The sequence below is a fragment of the Rhipicephalus microplus genome, chromosome 10, assembly GCF_043290135.1.
Source record: "Rhipicephalus microplus isolate Deutch F79 chromosome 10, USDA_Rmic, whole genome shotgun sequence".
Classification (NCBI taxonomy): Eukaryota; Metazoa; Arthropoda; class Arachnida; order Ixodida; family Ixodidae; genus Rhipicephalus; species Rhipicephalus microplus.
The window spans coordinates 84760560-84777911 of NC_134709.1; the positions used below are offsets into that span (position 1 = coordinate 84760560).

At 44.3% G+C, this 17352-nt stretch overlaps 2 protein-coding genes and 1 long non-coding RNA gene across 4 annotated transcripts in view; 1 reads left to right on the top strand and 2 right to left on the bottom strand.

Moving 5' to 3' along the window:
* The window catches only part of Spt5 (Transcription elongation factor subunit Spt5), a 55207-nt gene extending 52706 nt beyond the window's left edge, over positions 1-2501 (bottom strand). For both annotated transcript variants that reach the window (XM_075875824.1, XM_037432727.2), the window contains exon 1: positions 2370-2501. The gene's annotated coding sequence lies outside the window, so the exon portion shown is untranslated. The remainder of the gene's footprint in view (positions 1-2369) is intronic.
* Positions 2502-4318: 1817 nt separating this feature from the next.
* On the bottom strand, positions 4319-6515 carry LOC119180999 (heat shock protein 68-like). Its single transcript, XM_075875825.1, has one exon. The coding sequence runs from the start codon at positions 6415-6417 to the stop codon at positions 4492-4494; it is 1926 nt and encodes a 641-aa protein (XP_075731940.1). The 5' UTR covers positions 6418-6515; the 3' UTR covers positions 4319-4491.
* A 5111-nt stretch (positions 6516-11626) lies between these two features.
* Positions 11627-17352, top strand: LOC142774462 (uncharacterized). Its single transcript, XR_012886410.1, has 3 exons — positions 11627-12025; positions 13096-13178; positions 17208-17352. It is a non-coding gene; the product is annotated as an uncharacterized LOC142774462 (long non-coding RNA).

Consider the following 17352-nt stretch of genomic DNA (forward strand, 5'->3'; position numbering starts at 1 on the left):
CTTCGTACAGCAAAGCGATCGGCTCAATAACCCAGCTTCAAGGCTCTCCGCTAGGCTGCACGACAAGCCAGTTTTTGTTACTTATAAACACGAACAAAAGTTCCACTAACAACACAAAATGAATAGTAAAATATGTGGCTATATTTGACAGTCATTTCATTTCAACTAAGCTCTAATCACACATTCAGGCCACTCGTTGGTCCCTTCAAAAGCTACTCACTGCTGGAGGCATCCCTGAATTCGCTTGCTATATTGTTGTGTATGCATGTGAGCATAGGCTTTAAAGTTTCCCCACTTTCAAGCCACATCATTTTAGTGAAGCCGCCCAAGCCCATAACAAAGCTACCCATTCCGGACACAGTTTTGGGAAAAGATGGAGGTCGAAGATGAAGATGGATCTCGCGTCGTAATTCAAACACTACAAGGATGAAGCAGAAGTGATACTGAAGAAGATTTGCAGATGATTTTAAAGGGACGTTGATGAAAAACTTCACTTCTCTTGTATCTGTGAATTACATTCAAACCCAAAACACAACTCTTGTCGTGAGAAGACGCTCTCAGCAAGCCAAGAAAGCATGCAAAGAGAAAGTACCATAAACACTGCCACCTCTCAAGTTACCACGCGAACTCGCTGCAATGTCACGATGTCACAGATTTGAACAGCATCTACTGTGACCTATATAAATCTTCATCAAGAAAAAAATTAAACCGTTATAAAATTTGCAGAAATTTGAAAAGTCTACGGTAATCCAGAGGCCTTCAAACACTGACTACTCTTTAATCAAGCTGATAGCTTCTACAAAGCTTGGTACACCGTCGTCTCTATCAAGGCAACAATGTCCACTGCTCAGTATACACTTGTACTGGCTCTTTTGTAAGGTGCTGGGTGACAAATACAGGTCTTGTGTGCTACACTTGTGCAATTGATGTACAGATTTTTTTACTACAAATATGGCTACTGGGCACAGATAAAGTGCTGCTGAGTGTTAGTGCTTTACGGGCATTGAAGGAGCACCAGCACTTAATTTGTTCCAGTAGGTGGCTGGTGCAAACACACAACGTGGTCTTTTACTACTACAGGGTTTGTCAAACTCACCAGTACCACTCAAACCAGATCGTGCAGTGCTACACCAGTGTCAGACGTTTCAGTGGAGGCACAGTGGTGTCCCCTACACTACGCCATTGACTTCAAAAGGTGCATGCAGAGGAGGGGTGCTTCACGATTTTTCTGTACCCCGTCTTCCAACGGCGCCGACTTGATGCAATATTTGCTGGTGCATTTTTAGACGTTATTTGACTCTCTGCGCCTACTTCCTGCGTCCATGTAACGTAAGCTTACGTCAAAGCGGCGCACCAAACGGGCGAAACATATGGCACGAGCCGTGGGCGCAGCAAGCGGTTTCGCTAGTATTGTCGCGTAGCACCTGCATTTCTGCATTCGAGCTGCACAATTTCTGCGAATTTCAACAGATAGGCTCGAAGCGGTGCAGGCGAATCGAGCGTACTTCGTGTAATAATTGGAGTTTAAGCGATCGGGAGAAAGTGGTGCCACGAAAGCCACACGATAGCGACGATTTATTTTAGGATAGCATTACGACGAGAAACATTATCAATGCAATAAGGGGAACAGAGTGGTCTCAGCCTCATTGCACGCATTCAAGCCATTTTGCAATTGCAGAACAACAAGCCATAGTGATACTTCATCGCACAAATCTGTTTACAGAGACAAGCACGCGGCGACGGACAGCTGTTTCACGCTTCGTGCGGCACACGCCGACAAACAACTCGCATTTGTTTTCGTGATTCAGAAAACTATCCTCTAAACAAACTTCACTAGCGTGTGCTAAGGCGTTTGAATTCCCCAAAAGTAGCCCGTAATCTGCCAGCTAGACAACTTTACACTGTAGTCAACAGACCAGAAAAGCGTGTCCACGATGCAACGAATCAAGAGATTCCGCCCAAAATAGTATCTCCGTGCTAGTCACAGAAGAAAAGGCTGAATTCCTACGGACAGCTAAATGCATCTGCTATGCATGCACGACTTGTAAGCAACGCATAAGACATATTTAGTCGTTGCATGGCCGATAAGTTGACCGACTTTCTCCGGCTGCAATAGCAGCGGCGTGCAGTCGGTGATCGCTACCACTTAAAGGTCGCCATGAAACGAAACGCGAATGTACGCGTAAACGATTGTGAGCTTGCGCGTGTGAACGATGTTTCATCCCATTAAATCTTACTTCCGAAACGTAGCTATAATGCTTGGAAGAAACACCATTACCACGGAAAACGTCGCTGCGAAGCAGGCTTTGCGCGAACGCTAGGTTGCTAAAATCAAAGTGATATTCATAGAAAGCGTTTTGCCGACTTACCTGTCGCAATAAGCGGGTTATATGGTGGGCTTTAACACTCGGAAAAGACAGTTTTGCGGGAAAAAAGTGCAATAAAATGTTTTACACAGTTAACAAGCCCCGCAAGACGAACACAGTGTTGTCGGGCTCGAGCGAAAGGAATGTGCGAGTTCGCTAAAACAGATCATCATCAAAACACTTAACTTTTTTATCGGTCTCTTTTATAACACATAAAGAAACAGTAAGTAACAGTATAATAATTACACAGTTCACTTTGTATTGCTAGCGTTAATATTCAACAAAAATAAGTTATACCAAAAGTTCATTTTATTGGCTTATTATGGCTTTTAAAGTATGCAGAATGTCGTTACTCGAAAATCAATACTAGACAAGAAGAAATGGCGCGCAATGCGAACTGATGCGACCATGGAGCATCACAATTTTTTATAGCTGCGTTGAGGTCGTAAAAAATTTAATCTAGCAAAAACAGGAATTCTGGGATGATTGCCTCCTAGCGGTATGTTGTGAACTTCATTCGATCTCGCCCTTACCAATGACGTCGCATAGATTGTAAAGAGTGTAGTATGATAGGATGATATGTCGGTGGGTGTTGATAGGCTCCCGAAGGATACCTTCGTAAATGACGTTCCCGCTTTGTGGAAGGGAGTGATATTCACAATGTTCGCAAAAAAAAAAAAAAAAGACGATCCACACAAAACACTTCATGATCGAACTTTTCCATATATTACATTTTTGAGTGTATATAGCACTCCTGTAACTCATCGTACAATTTGTTCATAAACAAACTCGTAAGTATGTTGTACAAGTTCACCAGGAATCGATTATGCGAAGTTCACTAGGCTGATCAAGTGTACTCATAAAAATATATCGCGAACACTACTCAAAACGTGTCTAGAATGTTCGCACAAGATGGCCTGAGACAGTTGCACTTAATTACATGCCTCCAAGTGTGGGTACGACATTAACTGTAATTAGTATTATTTATAAGGTGCGGTGAAATGCACAAGCATGCACTGCACTTGACTAAAAAGATGAAAAAGGTCAAGCAATCATTTCTAGATATCTGAGAAGATAAAAAAAGTGTCGAGGCATCAGCCGCGTGCAAATCATGCAATTGTAGAATGTTGCCGAATACTAAATGTCATAGAAACCATCATGAGTTGTGCACCTAGACAGAACACATGAGATAGAACATGCGAAAAGCAGGTACGCCTATTTCTTGTCTGTTCCTTCTCGTGTGTCTCGTCAAGTCGAGCGACTACCTATGGTTTCTATGTCACAACACCTACTCGCCCAACAGTCAACTCTTTTGTAGAATACTAAATGTGTTTCTCTTTAACTGCTGACCATTCCGTGCAATGCTGGTGTCCTAATAGGGATGCTTTTCTGCCACTTACACTTGAATATATTTAATGTTTTATAATTTCTCAATGGTCGCAGCGTGTTTGATGTGTATTTGAAGAACAATGCTTAATGTGCAACACAGCCGTGTTCCGTTGTAGATCGAATAGTGATCAAGTGTGTGTGTGTGTGTGTGTGTGTGTGTGTGTGTGTATGACACATATAGTTGAAACGTGTGGGTCCGCATTTTTCAAAGCCACCTGTTGATTAGGTCGACTCTGGCCGAGCAACCGACGCGATGAACAGATGGTTTTGAATGGCAGCATGGCATCAATATCAATTCTCTTATAATATTAGTTATTTTCAGCAACCAAGCTTACCTCTGATGCATTCAAGTGTTATATATATATATATATATATATATATATATATATATATATATATATATATATATATATATATATATATATATATATATATATAGTGTGTGTGTGAGTGTATGTGTAGGAGAGAGAGAGAGAGAGAGAGATAGCTGAATGCCCCCAGCAGGAGTCAGTTACAGAGAAGAGTCCCGAAGGGGCAGAAAAAAAACAAAAACAACGGGGATATAGGTTTCAAGAGAGGACATTTATTTTTTAAAAATACAGCTGTTAGTATATACATATGTACAATTGCTACAATTTAAACACTCCAAGTTAAAAACACGGACCAAGTGTGCACAGCGCGCTCGATCAGTGGTGGAAGTTCATAATTTAAAACACTCTAAGCGTGCACAGCATGTTTAGTCAACTTCTTCAATGATGGGCCCGGACCGCTGCTGTTGTGTCGAGGAACCACCGTGTTTCCTACTGGCATCGCCCTGATGCATCCTGGTCATGTATGGCCCACAGAACTGTTGTAGTTCCTTGAGCTTGTCTTCGTACTCGTCCTTCTCGGCGAGGCTATTGCTGTCGATCCAGGTGATGATTTGGCTACACTTCTCCAGGACACTGTCCTTGTCACTCTGCGACATCTTGCTTCCGGCCTCCTCGACAGCCTGCTTCACGCTGTAAGCGTACGATTCCAGAGCATTCCTGGAAGCCACCCGCTCCCTCTGGGCATCATCTTCCTGCTTGAACCGCTCAGCCTCCGAGAGCATCCTGTCAATTTCCTCCTTGCTGAGGCGTCCTTTGTCATTCGTGATGCGGATGCCCTCCTGCCTTCCCGTGCTCTGGTCCTTGGCCGAGACGTGCAAGATGCCGTTGGCGTCCATGTCGAAAGTAACCTCGATCTTGGGGATGCCGCGAGGCGCTGGTGGGATGCCCTTCAGGTTGAAGGTGCCCAGAAGATGGTTGTCCTTCGTCATGGCACGCTCTCCTTCAAACACCTGAACAGTGACCGCTGGCTGGTTATCAGAATAAGTGGTGAACACCTGGGACGTCTTGCACGGGATGCGCGTGTTGCGCTGAACAATGCGGGTCATGACGCCTCCGGCGGTCTCGATGCCCAGAGACAGGGGAGCGACGTCTACGAGGAGGACGTCCCGGATGCTTTCGCTGTTGTCCCCACTCAGCACGGCCGCCTGGACCGCAGCTCCATAGGCAACAGCTTCGTCTGGGTTGATGCCCATCGACAGTTCCTTGCCGTTGAAGAAGTCTCGCAGCAGCTTCTGAACCTTGGGTATGCGGGTTGAACCTCCGACCAGGACAACGTCGTGGATCTGAGATTTGTCCATCTTGGCGTCCTGCAAGGCCCGCTCGACGGGTCCCAGAGTGCTGCGGAACAGGTCGATGCACAGCTCCTCGAAGCGCGCCCGGGTGATCTTGGTGTAGAAGTCGATGCCCTCGTGCAGAGCGTCAATCTCGATGCTCGCTTCAGTCGAGCTGGACAGAGTCCGCTTGGCGCGCTCGCACGCCGTGCGTAGTCTGCGCACGGCTCGTGCGTTCTTGCTCATGTCCCGACGGTGCTTTCGCTTAAACTCTTCTACGAAGTGGGTCACCATTCGGTTGTCGAAGTCTTCGCCGCCCAAGTGCGTGTCGCCCGCGGTCGAACGGACCTCGAACATGGAGCCCTGGTCGATGGTCAGCACCGAGACATCGAAGGTGCCGCCTCCGAGGTCGAAAATGAGGACGTTCTTCTCACCTCGGAGGTTCTTGTCGAGTCCGTAGGCCAGCGCCGCGGCCGTCGGTTCGTTGATGATGCGCAGCACGTTAAGACCGGCGATGGCTCCAGCGTCCTTTGTCGCCTGCCTCTGAGAATCGTTGAAGTAGGCTGGCACCGTGATGACGGCGTCTCTGACCTTTTGTCCCAAGTACGCTTCCGCGGTCTCCCTCATCTTGGTCAACACCATGGCGCTGATCTCCTCCGGGTTGAACCGCTTCTTCTCACCCTTGAACTCGACGCAGATTTTGGGTTTGCCGCACTCGTTGACGACTTTGAAGGGCCAGTGCTTCAGGTCCTCCTGAATTTTGGGGTCCTCGTACTTGCGGCCGATCAGTCGCTTCGCGTCGAACACGGTGTTCTCGGGATTCATCGCCGTCTGAGCCTTAGCGGCATCGCCGATGAGCCGCTCCGTGTCGGTGAAGGCGACGTAGCTGGGAGTCGTGCGGTTGCCCTGATCGTTGGCGATTATCTCGACCCGACCGTGTTGGAAGACCCCGACGCAGGAGTACGTCGTTCCAAGGTCGATACCGATTGCAGGCGCCGCCGAACTGTTGCGAGTTGGCATTGTGAAAGGCTGGTTTTGCTTAGTAGCGAAAAGGAAGCGTTGCTCGTATGCGTTTGCGTGCGTACGATATGCACTTGTGTGTCAAAATCTGCGCCGCAGCAGACGACGCCGCTCTTTTATAAGCAACCTCGCGCCGTTCGAGAAACTTCGTGAGTGTTGCGAAGCCCGCGCGACCAATGGTACGCCTTGGAGGTGTGTGACGCAAATGCCGCGAGCTCTCATTGGCCGCCCGTTCCTGGAGAGGTCAGGAAGGTTCTAGCGTCGTCTGCTGCTGCCGTTTTGGCCTGCTCCTCAAAAACACAAAGAAATGGCCCGCTTTATTTTTGGGTTCGTTGAATCTAGCGATGACTCAGCTAGCCGTGAAGTTGACAGTGTAAAAAATAAACGAAATAGTGTTTATGCATCATGCCGTAAGAGCTCTATTATTGTTGCAGCCCGAGCTTCAGGAGGAAAACGGTCCGCGAAACCGCTGCAAAGCGCCGGTGCTAGTTCTAATATTACAGTTGAGATGGCGCGACGTGTTCTCCGCTCTTTAGCGTGCTTCGAGTTGCACTATCCTGCTCTTTGTTTACATTAGTGTTTTTGTTTTCGCTCAGTTGTCGCGGCACGGGAAGACCACAAAGCCTGACTAGTTTGATTTATGTAGTATGTGACGTTTTTTCGCGACTCAAGAACCTATCCCCGGGCAACTCTTTCGGCAGCGTTGGAGCAACGAACGAGCGTCACCCGAGGACCTCTGAAAATGAAAACGCAGGGGACTGACTTCTTTTCTGACGGCGCTGGCAATAAATGCGTAAAACGTGGGCCGCGGGCTGACTCACTCACGTGCACGCGCGTAGTAGACTATTATACCCGTACCCGCAGCGTGGGCCGCGGCGGCAGCCGAATACGGATCAGTTACGTTCGTAGTGAGTCACGTGGGTGCCTATCGCCCGGCGCGGCGTTTTCCACGCGCCCGATCGCCTTCTCGAAAGTTCCCGCTCTTTCTAGCAGGCGACGTTGAATTTTCGGTGGGTCGTATCGGCCGGCGCGCGCGCTCGCTTGGCGGTACGGTGTTGAAACACGGTATAGCGCTGCTTCCTCGACCTTCACCTGTTCCGTCTGCCCTTTTTTTTTCTTTTTTCGAGCGAAACTTGTTATAAACTAGGATCGTACGTGCGAAAACCCGGCACTGGCGATGGTGCAGAAAAAGGAGGCCTCGAAGGCAGGTTGCGGCGATTTGTGCGCGACCGGTTTTCGAAAACTAACGCTATCCAAATCGCGGGCCTGTCGTAAATCAGCTGTTTTAGATGCGGCAGTGTGTCCTTTCCTTGAGGTGACTTGTCGTTTCGCGTTGCCGCGTTTCACTGCTGCCTGGATGCGAACGCGCCACTATCGTTGATTGTATCAGTTGAAGTGTTGCGTCGCTAGACACTTTTAATGTCGATCAAGTTCTCTACATTAATGAAGGGGCATCAAGAAACAGCACTGCGCGATGCGACGGAAAGAACAAAGTCAATGATTGACTGATTGTTTGATTAGTTAAATAATTGATTGATGCATGGGGTATAACGTCCCAAAACCACCATATGATTATGGAAGACGCTGGAAGGAACAAAGTCAATAAAGTGCTACGGCACGGAAATCTTTGCGTGCCCAAATTTTCTAAAGAAGGCAAGGGCTCCTATTTTATTTACTTTTTCCTCTCCCATTCCAAAAACGGAAATGGGTTTGTGGCTTTTTAATGTTCAAGAATGAAAACTGCGTCACAAACCAGCTGATTTAATTAGAACTTCTCATTTCAAGCACATTGTTCATTTTACTTTCTCCGTGTTTTTTTTTGTTTTTTCTTAATCGCTGACATATTATCGGTGCAGTCATGTATGGACCTCTATTCTCCGTTAGTTTGCATTTCGTACAGTTCGCGTCCAGTGATTGGCCCGCTATATGCGACGTGTGCCAAAATTAAAGGTTATGTAATTTTTATGTAGCTGTAGGTTACTTGCCGCTGCTGCAGAAACGAGTCGGACACTTTTTTTTTATTAACCGTATTTCACAATTCCATTGATTTTACAGTATGTACATAATAGATTGTTGCTTAGGGTTAAAGGCGACTTAGGTACATAGCCTCACGGAACCTAACGATCGTACTATACAGGGTAGTAAAAACAGTGTGGCACAGCGGTAAACAGTAACAATGACTGGTTCATGTGCAGGGGTTACCTAAATTTTTCAGCTGTTGCTAGAACTGCACAAGGACAGTAATACCTACCTACTGCAGATGGTAAGCGAAAAAAAAAAAGACGATACTACTCCAACAATGCTAGCTATACAGAACAAACCAATGAGGCGCTACAGCTATATGTAACGCAGCGGAAAAAGAAATCGCGTTGAATGTTTAGAGAAACTGAATATGTTGCGCAGTACTTAACCATTTCGTTACAATTTATTTAAGAACATCCTTAGTGCTCGTGCTGTCCTTTCTTTTGGTTGCCACTTACAGCATTGTTGTCTATGTTTCTGTGGAATTTATTCAATTAATAATGAAACAAACGTATATCGAAGCTTGAGCTGGGCGATGCCGCTCAAGTGGCGCTTGAACTGAGAATGTTCTTTCTTTTTTTTCTTTTCCGCAAGAACTGCGCTGATTACGGGAAACTCATTGCGTTTAGAAGAAAAACTTATTCAGATCAGATTGAGTTATTTTTTTTTTACTACCATAAATCTTTTTCTTACAGAAGCATTGTAAGATCGCATAGGAGATCGTAGCTGAAACATGTAAAAGGAGAGGGTGCTGCCTATAGTCTTCAGAGTGGGACGGGTGACCTTGACAACGACAGCGATGGTCTCCGGTTTCAAGGAAGAAGCGTGGGCGGGCCGAGCGGACAAAAGAAGTCGTAACAACGAAAGCAAGGACGGTCGCGGCTGCGTCGCCCGTGGACAAGGTCGCGAGCGCGACTCCGACATGTCACGGTGCTGTAATACGATCAGAGATGGCCAGCTCGCTCCTGAAAGTAATAAGTTGAATTACTAATTGCTTTCCTTGATTTGGCTGGTGCTTTTTCTCACGGTAACCGGAAATAAAACGTATTATGCAAATGTTCTACTATACAGGTTGGCCGGCAGCGAAAAGAAAAAAAAATGCATGAGATCTAAATATGTAATTTGAAGAATCTTATGAACGATATTCCACTGTAGTTACATTAAAAACACATTACTATCAATTACTATTCAATTGTAATTGAATTACTTAACAAAAGTTCATAATTAATAAAATTAATTAAGCAGGTTTTTTCAAAAGGCACGAGTTCATTGAAGCCTCGGTAATCTTTATCCAACTTCCTTCGCTTGAGGTGTGGTATACAGTTCAGCTTGCCTTTGTCAGTGTTTCTTATTTGGTCTATTGGTTCTTGTCTCAAGGCAAGAAGGCACACTATAGTTCGGCCAAAAGTAATTGGGAAAGTAACAAGTAATTAAAAAAATTATTGTCATGAAGTAGTTCATTACATTATTAAACAACTAGCCCACGTTGGTAACTCATTGCACTGGTCTGAAGACGATGCAGTGTGCTGGTAGACTGTAGATGCGCTGATAACATGAATAAGATTAGAAATAAATATACGGGAAATAAATAAGGATACTGCCCGAAAAAACTTCCTCGATGGCAAAGACATCTTAAAATGATAGGTTTGTTTGAGCTTTTCGCGCTATCACAAATTATTATTGTTGCTGGATTAATTTTCTCCCGTGAATTTCGTGCCACGTCACAGCAAACACTTTCGATAATCGTAGACGCAATTTACACAATGCCGACCAAGGTAAAAAAAAAACATGTATTTTGAACATATTTTGATTTTTTGAACATATTCTTTACCTTTGTCGGCGCTGGGTAAATTTCGCCTGTGCCTTTCTCCGCAAATCTTGCGCAAATATATGGAAAATATATAGGAAACATATGTATTCTTACGGAAACATGCGGAATTATTAAACATCGCATACGGATCGTTTCAATAGAGACTGGGATAGTAAAATATGTCAAACACAAATAATTTACGTCGCAGTCACTATAGACTGCGACCTCAATACCCGTATCTAAATATCCTCGATTTACGTGGTTGCTTTTGCCGAAACCGGGAGACATGTCGTTGCCTGTGAGCTAGGGGCGGGGGGGGGGGGGGGGGGACCAAACTCAGTTCAGTGCAAGTCCACCGAATTGATCGGGTGGTTCTTTGGCCGGTCGCCTGATTCCTATAGAGGAGTCGCTCAACCCTCCTCGGGGATCTGCCATGCATCGAGCGGCTGTGTGGTGTATGAAAAACAAAACAAAGAAAAATCTTAAGAAGACACTTTTTTTGGTAAACAAAAATATTAGTGTCGTTCACGGTACATTTATGGAATGCTAAAAAAATTTAAAGAAAGTAATTAGAAAAAAAGTAAAAATACGTGAACTAAATCAGCGAAGAAATGAAACAATACACACCTATAATGTTAGCATGATGGTATCCGATTCTGTTATGTAATTAAATATCACCTCGTATATTTCACCGTTACAACGACCCCAAGCCGACGTCCCCTGGAAAATTGACTCCAAACGAATTCTGCTAACGAGAGACGAGATCTGTTTGGCGTCTCTGAGTGATTGCGTGGCCAGGCGCCAGAGTGTTGTGCTCAACGAGTTGCGCGCAGCTAAAGACACGCCTGGTGTTTGGGCTCGTACTTCAGCGCCCGAATTCTTCGCCGTCGCCGTCACTTGGCAGCCGATTTTCGTGGCCCAAATTTAATTCGAGACCACCGTTAGTCAGCACTGTTTGTTTTTCCTGCGCCGATGTTGCACGCTTACGTGCATAGGTCAGGGCAGCACAGCTCGGTAAATGAGTCGGTGTTTTATCTCGCGGTTTCCTCATTAAAGGGACATTAAAAAAGAAGAACTATTTTTTTTTTGCGTATTACTAAAGGTATACATGCAATTTCAGTTTCAGAAACACCACTATTACTGCGAGATGACGCTTATAAAGTGAGAAACACGCGAGAAAGAAAAAAAAATTAGGGTGGAAGCGGCACCGTGAGATTCCATCGCTAAATAATTTAGAAAATATTTACGCGCGCAAAAATTAAGACGAAATGCATCTCGCTGTGGTGCGCGTGGAAGCGAGCATCTGGTTACTGCCACAGGGATATATGCTCCTATGCTCCACTGTGTTTGATTACATCAACGCAACGAAAAGATTACCGTGCTAGTGAACCCTAGCATTTTCAGATCTCAAGTTAATAATTCGTAGCTATTTCCGTCAAAAACAAGAGATGGTTTGACCACTTGCTCAGCAAGCATTTTTGTTTATTGGTAGTATTATTTCTAAACTACTCTTTCAGATTGGCTTCATTTTGATTTTAGTTTCATTTAAGTATCCTGCCGCCCGGTTCTTGGCACATCCCCTTCTGTGGGTGAGCGCCATCCATCAGAGGTCAACAGCATCAGCGTCAGCCCGGCTATGGCTAACCCTCAGCGCCGTCGGACGTGTAGGCGATCCCTGTTTTCGCTGGACCTCAGCGAATTCCCTCAACTGGGCCTAGGCAGGGCGCCTTCGGTCAAGACCCTCACCTCCTGCTGTCCCGGCACTGATCTCTTCAGGTGAGTGGTGTTCGACACAGCATGCAGACTGACGCGTCTACACCAGTGACTCGGAGGCAGGTTAACCGAACGAATCTTCCCAGCTTTATTCGACCACACCACACAGAGAGCGCGGGAGGCACGGCGGGCAAGGTTCCATTTGGCGTTGCATAAGTCTGTTGCCAGACTTTGGGGTGGTTGTCGCCAGACTGCCGCTAAATTTGGCAGTGTCCCGCGGAGCTGGGACAGCTAGCTGTTTCCTGCAACCATTGTACCTGGAGTGTGGGTCTGCTCGTTTTTTTTTTTTTTTTTGCCTGGGCGATTGTACGTGACAACTTACTGCATCGTGGGTCACCATAATTAAGCCGAGGTCCTTGCGAATTCCCCATCACTCGGATGTCGGCGGCCGCTTTTGTGCTGTTCCAGACTGTCTGTCTGACGGAGAAGCCACAACTACAGGAGAAAAATTTTCAGCCAAGAAGTGCACCGCGGATATAGCAACGCGGATAGCGCCAAACTCTTGCGAAAAAGCCACAACTACAAAAAAATTTTTCTGCCAAATTTAGCGGCAATCTGGCAACAACCACTCTTCCAGTCTGGCAACCACTTATGCAACGCCAAATGGAACCTTGCCGGCACGGCGTCCTCTGCATCTCTCCTCCGAGATAAGCAGACAACCAAATCACATCACACCACCAGCCAAGTCTTTTCGGAGTCTTTATTAGCTAGGTGAATGAACCTTGTGGCCCTAACTCCGCCTTCATTGGAGACTCCCGGTGTTGCTGTTCCCGTTGCTAGTAATATATCATACGTGTAGGTGTTGTGCGCATTTGTCAAAAAGTATTAGGGATGCTTGTACCTACTTAGCTGGATATTGAGTTGCAAAAGGTATACATGTGAACGTGGTAAAATAATATGCCTCTTTTTTACTTTGCCGCATTTATTCTATTTACTAAACACTGAAGGTTAGACACTAGTTTGGCGGGAGTGCAGTCAAACTCGGTAGCTTTATTGCCACAATGCATGTTTGGTGATAGAGCTCTCAGTAGGATTGTTTTCCATGAAATTCATACTTCTAATACCTGTTTCAGAGGACCGTCCCGAGCTAATTAAGAAAATGGATAAAGCCATTGCAGAATATAATAGACAGGCCATGGCAGACCCTAAGAAAAGTGTAAGTTGTTTTCAATCTATTGTACAGTCATTACTAGCTTCCACAAATTGTTTTGCACAAAACCCAGGCTCACACTTCACTCCCATTTGACTGAAACTACAACAAGAATAAATATAAATTTGTTTCATTTCACAACTTCTTCAAATTAGACTTTAAGTAAGTTATCAAGTTGGATGGTATCGGCTGACACATTCTGTGGGAACCATTATGTACGCCGTTCTCAGGGCACTAGCCCACTCGCTGAGGCTTTGTGATCATCGCTGATGGTGCGTGTATTTTAGAATTACTCCGCTGGAGCACTGCCTGCCAATTTGCTGCTCTTTCACTTTGCTTAAGTTTATTGTAACAATTTATTATCAAGCAGTGTCATGCAAGCACTCACTCTGTAAGCAAACAGAAGGGACCACTTTTTTGTCTGTTGATGCTTAAGTATTGTTGGTATTGTGTCTTGCAACAGCTATGCCTTTCGTTTATATAGCAAAATAAATAATACAATAATTAAAAGCCTGTCACGCAAATGCACTGTGCATTCTTATACCTTGAAGTGTACCTAAGGATGCTGCTATTCATCATCATCAGCCTGACTACGTCCACTGCAGGACAAAGGCCTCTTCCATTTTCCGCCAGTCAACTCGGTCCTGTGCTTGCTGCTGCCATTTTATACCTGCAAACTTCTTAATCTCATCTGCCCACCTAACTTTCTGTCTAACCTGCTTGCCTTCTCTTGGAACCCAGGCAGTTACCCTTATTGACCAGCAGTTTTTCGCCTACGCGATACATGCCCAGCCTATGTCGATTTTCTCTTCTTTATTTCAACTATGATATCCTTAACGCTGGTTTGTTCCCTAATCCACTGATCCACTGTGCTCTCTTCTTGTCTCTTAAGGTTACACCTATCATTTACTTTCCATCGCTCGCTCCGTCGTCCTCAATTTAAGCTGAACCCTCTTTGTAAGTCTCCATGTTTCTGCTCCACAGCTAAGTACCGGCAAGACGCAGCTGTTATATACCTTCCTCTAGAGGGATAGTGGCATCTACGGGTCATGATTTGAGAGTGCTTGCCAAATGTGCTCCACCCCATTCTTATTTTTCTAGTTACTTCAATCTCGTGGTTCGGCTTCGCGGTTATTACCTGTCCTACGTATACGTAGTCTTTTAGAACTTTAAGTGCACTATTACCCATCTCGAAGTTCTGTTTTCTTGCCGAGGTTGTTGTACATTACTTTAGTTTTCTGCAGATTAATTTTAAGACCCACCTTTCTGCTCTCCTTGTCTAACTCCGTAATCATGAGTTGAAATTCGTCCCCTGAATTACTCAGCAATGCAATGTCATCGGCGAAGCGCAGGTTACTAAAGTAATTTCCATTTACTCTTATTCCTAACTCTTCCCACTCAAGGCCTCTGAAAACCTCCTATAAGCACATGGTAAATAGCATTAGCGAGATTGTATCCCCCTGTCTTACACCCTTCTTGATTGGTACTCTGTTGCTTTCTTTATAGAGCACTGTGATGGCAGTTGATCCCCTGTATATTTCTTCTGGGATGTTTATACATGCTTCGTCGACGCCCTGATTCCGCGGTGTCTGCATGACTGCCGATATTTCTACTGAATCAAACGCTTTCTCGTAATATATGAAGGCTTTGTGTAGTGGTTGGTTGTATTCTGAGCATTTTTCTATTACCTGGTTCATAGTATGAATGTAATCGATTGTTGAGTTGTCTCTTCAAAATCCTGCTTGTTCCTTTGGTTCATTGAATTCTAATGCTGATATGTAATGCCCACTAACCTCTCACCTTTTCTTTTACAATCATTTTTTCCCTCACAATATTAAATCCTATATATTATGCCATCTCAAGGTCATAATAGTGTAAGGAAACTATGCTAGTGAACGTTATAAAATAATCTTCATTAAAAAGTAAGAAAACAATGCTTATTGAAAGCAGAGCTGAAATGACCAGCAGCATAGTTGAGCACAGGCAAGGCACATCATTTTATGTTGGTCCCTATAGCCTGTTTCATATGCTAGCTACTCAAGGGCGGCAGTTGCAGCGATGAGTGGCAGCAGGACGCGTGTATGCAGCTTTATTTTACATGCTTTACTTTTTCACGGCACGCTTTTGCAATGTACAGTGATACTTGTGGAAAGCGAGTGTTCGCACAAGTCTTTTTCCAAGTTGGCTTGTTATGGTGAGCATGAGTTTCAGGTTTCAGCAGCCTTCTACATTGGCGACCCGATTTCAAGTGTCTAAACCTTGCATGTTGTAAATATAGTGTGTCAGAGTGCAATTGAACAACCTCCACAGCCATGTTTATTTCTGTTCCAGTCTTTTTTTTTTTCAAAAGTTTTGTTCTATGATCGTACAGTTGGTCATGGAAGAGCACTAGAAAGGATGGGCTTTTGTAGTTTTAGGCTTCCGCGGAGCATTCGGCGGCTTTTGTTCTCGAGTGTTGCAAGGCGTGGACGCGCCGTCTGGGCCGACAACTAGTTGTAAGCGGACTAGTCAATATTGTGAAAGTAGCCCTTCTCTCCACATTATAATTTTTTTAGCACGCACAAAATACAAAACAACAAAGAGAGAGACGAGCGCTAACTCTCAACTGATTTATTTTAAAAGAAACAAAACATATAAGTACCTGGGAACCAGCATAGTGCATGTGCAAGTCATGTGACAGGCAAACATAAGAAGAGAAGGCTAATCAGAATTTAAAAAACTGTACTCCCTATCTGTTAGAGCCACTGAAGGTTTACTGATGCATTTGTTTGTACACTGTTTATGGAAGGCTCCCGTAAGTTCATGTGTTAGTTTATCTCCATGTGTGAACACTATATCTGTATCGTGAAACACATAAATGCAATGGCATGATTTACAATGCTCTGACAAGTATGACAATCTTTTCTTTGCTAGTGAGTTAGTGTGCTCTTTTATTCGTGTATTGATGCAGCGGCCAGTCTGTCCTATTTACACATTTCCACAGGTTAGTGGTATCAGATATACCACCCCTTCTCGGCATTTCATGAACTTTGATTCTTCTTTCAGGGGATAGCTACGTTTTTCCCCCCATTTTTAACTTTTTGTTAACAACCTTACACAAAGACACAAAATAAGAATCAAAGTTCATGAAGTGCCGAGAAGGTGTGGTGTATCTGATACCACTAACCTGTGAAAATGTGTAAATAGAACAGATTGGCCGCTGCATCAATATATGACAAAAAGAGCACGCTAACTCACTAGCAAAAAAAAAAACATTGTCATACTTGTCAGAGAACTGTAAATCATAAATTAGTTGAGGGTTAGCGCTCGTCTCTCTCTTTGTTGTTCTGTATTTTGTGCATGCTAAAAAAGTTGTAGTGTGCATGCATACCAACTCGCCCAGCTATCTGTTTTACAACCATTCTCTTTTTTTCTTTTTTTCTTTTCGGAAAGCTAATGGAGGAGCTGGTCACCTTATTATCAGTCGCATATACACAGCTGGGCTCTCCCATTTAGTTTTGTGCATTTTGTTAGCATTGAGGCGTTGTTGCATTTCCCAGCAGTTGTCTGTCAATTGTGCAGGATTGATGCGAAATATTAACGTTAAGACTAGGTTTGTGCAGAACCCCTTTAAGGTTATAACCACATACTGTTTTAAAAATGTTAATTCCGAAACTATTATCATTATGAGGATTTTTTCTTTACTGTGCTTGTGTTGAAGCTTAATTACTGAAGACTAATTTCACAGCGCACACCTGTATGACTGTTCTTTTTTCGTTGTTTAGAGAAATAATACTGAGAGCATTTTGTACATGATATTTATAATAGATGTAAATGTTTATCTAGCTTTTTGTGAAAACCTAAATATCATATTATCTTCTCTTAATATGTCCATAAAAAATCTGCCATTTGAAAAATTGCTCCAAATAAGAAGTTCTCTGATTACCTAGACATACTAATATATTAGCCTGTGCTTGAGGAACTATATAAATAATGACTTCACTATAAACAAATTACATCACAGTTTAAATGTTTGCTCTCATTTTGTTACTATAGAAAGATAGACAAAGAAGAAGCCAAGATTTGGTGCTGCTTCAAGAACTACAGAACACTGACGTGAGCAGCCTTCGCAAAAAAAAAAAAAAAACGCGTCTTTGCGGAAAGAAAATGGAAAGCTTCGGGAGGAGCTCAAAAAATATAA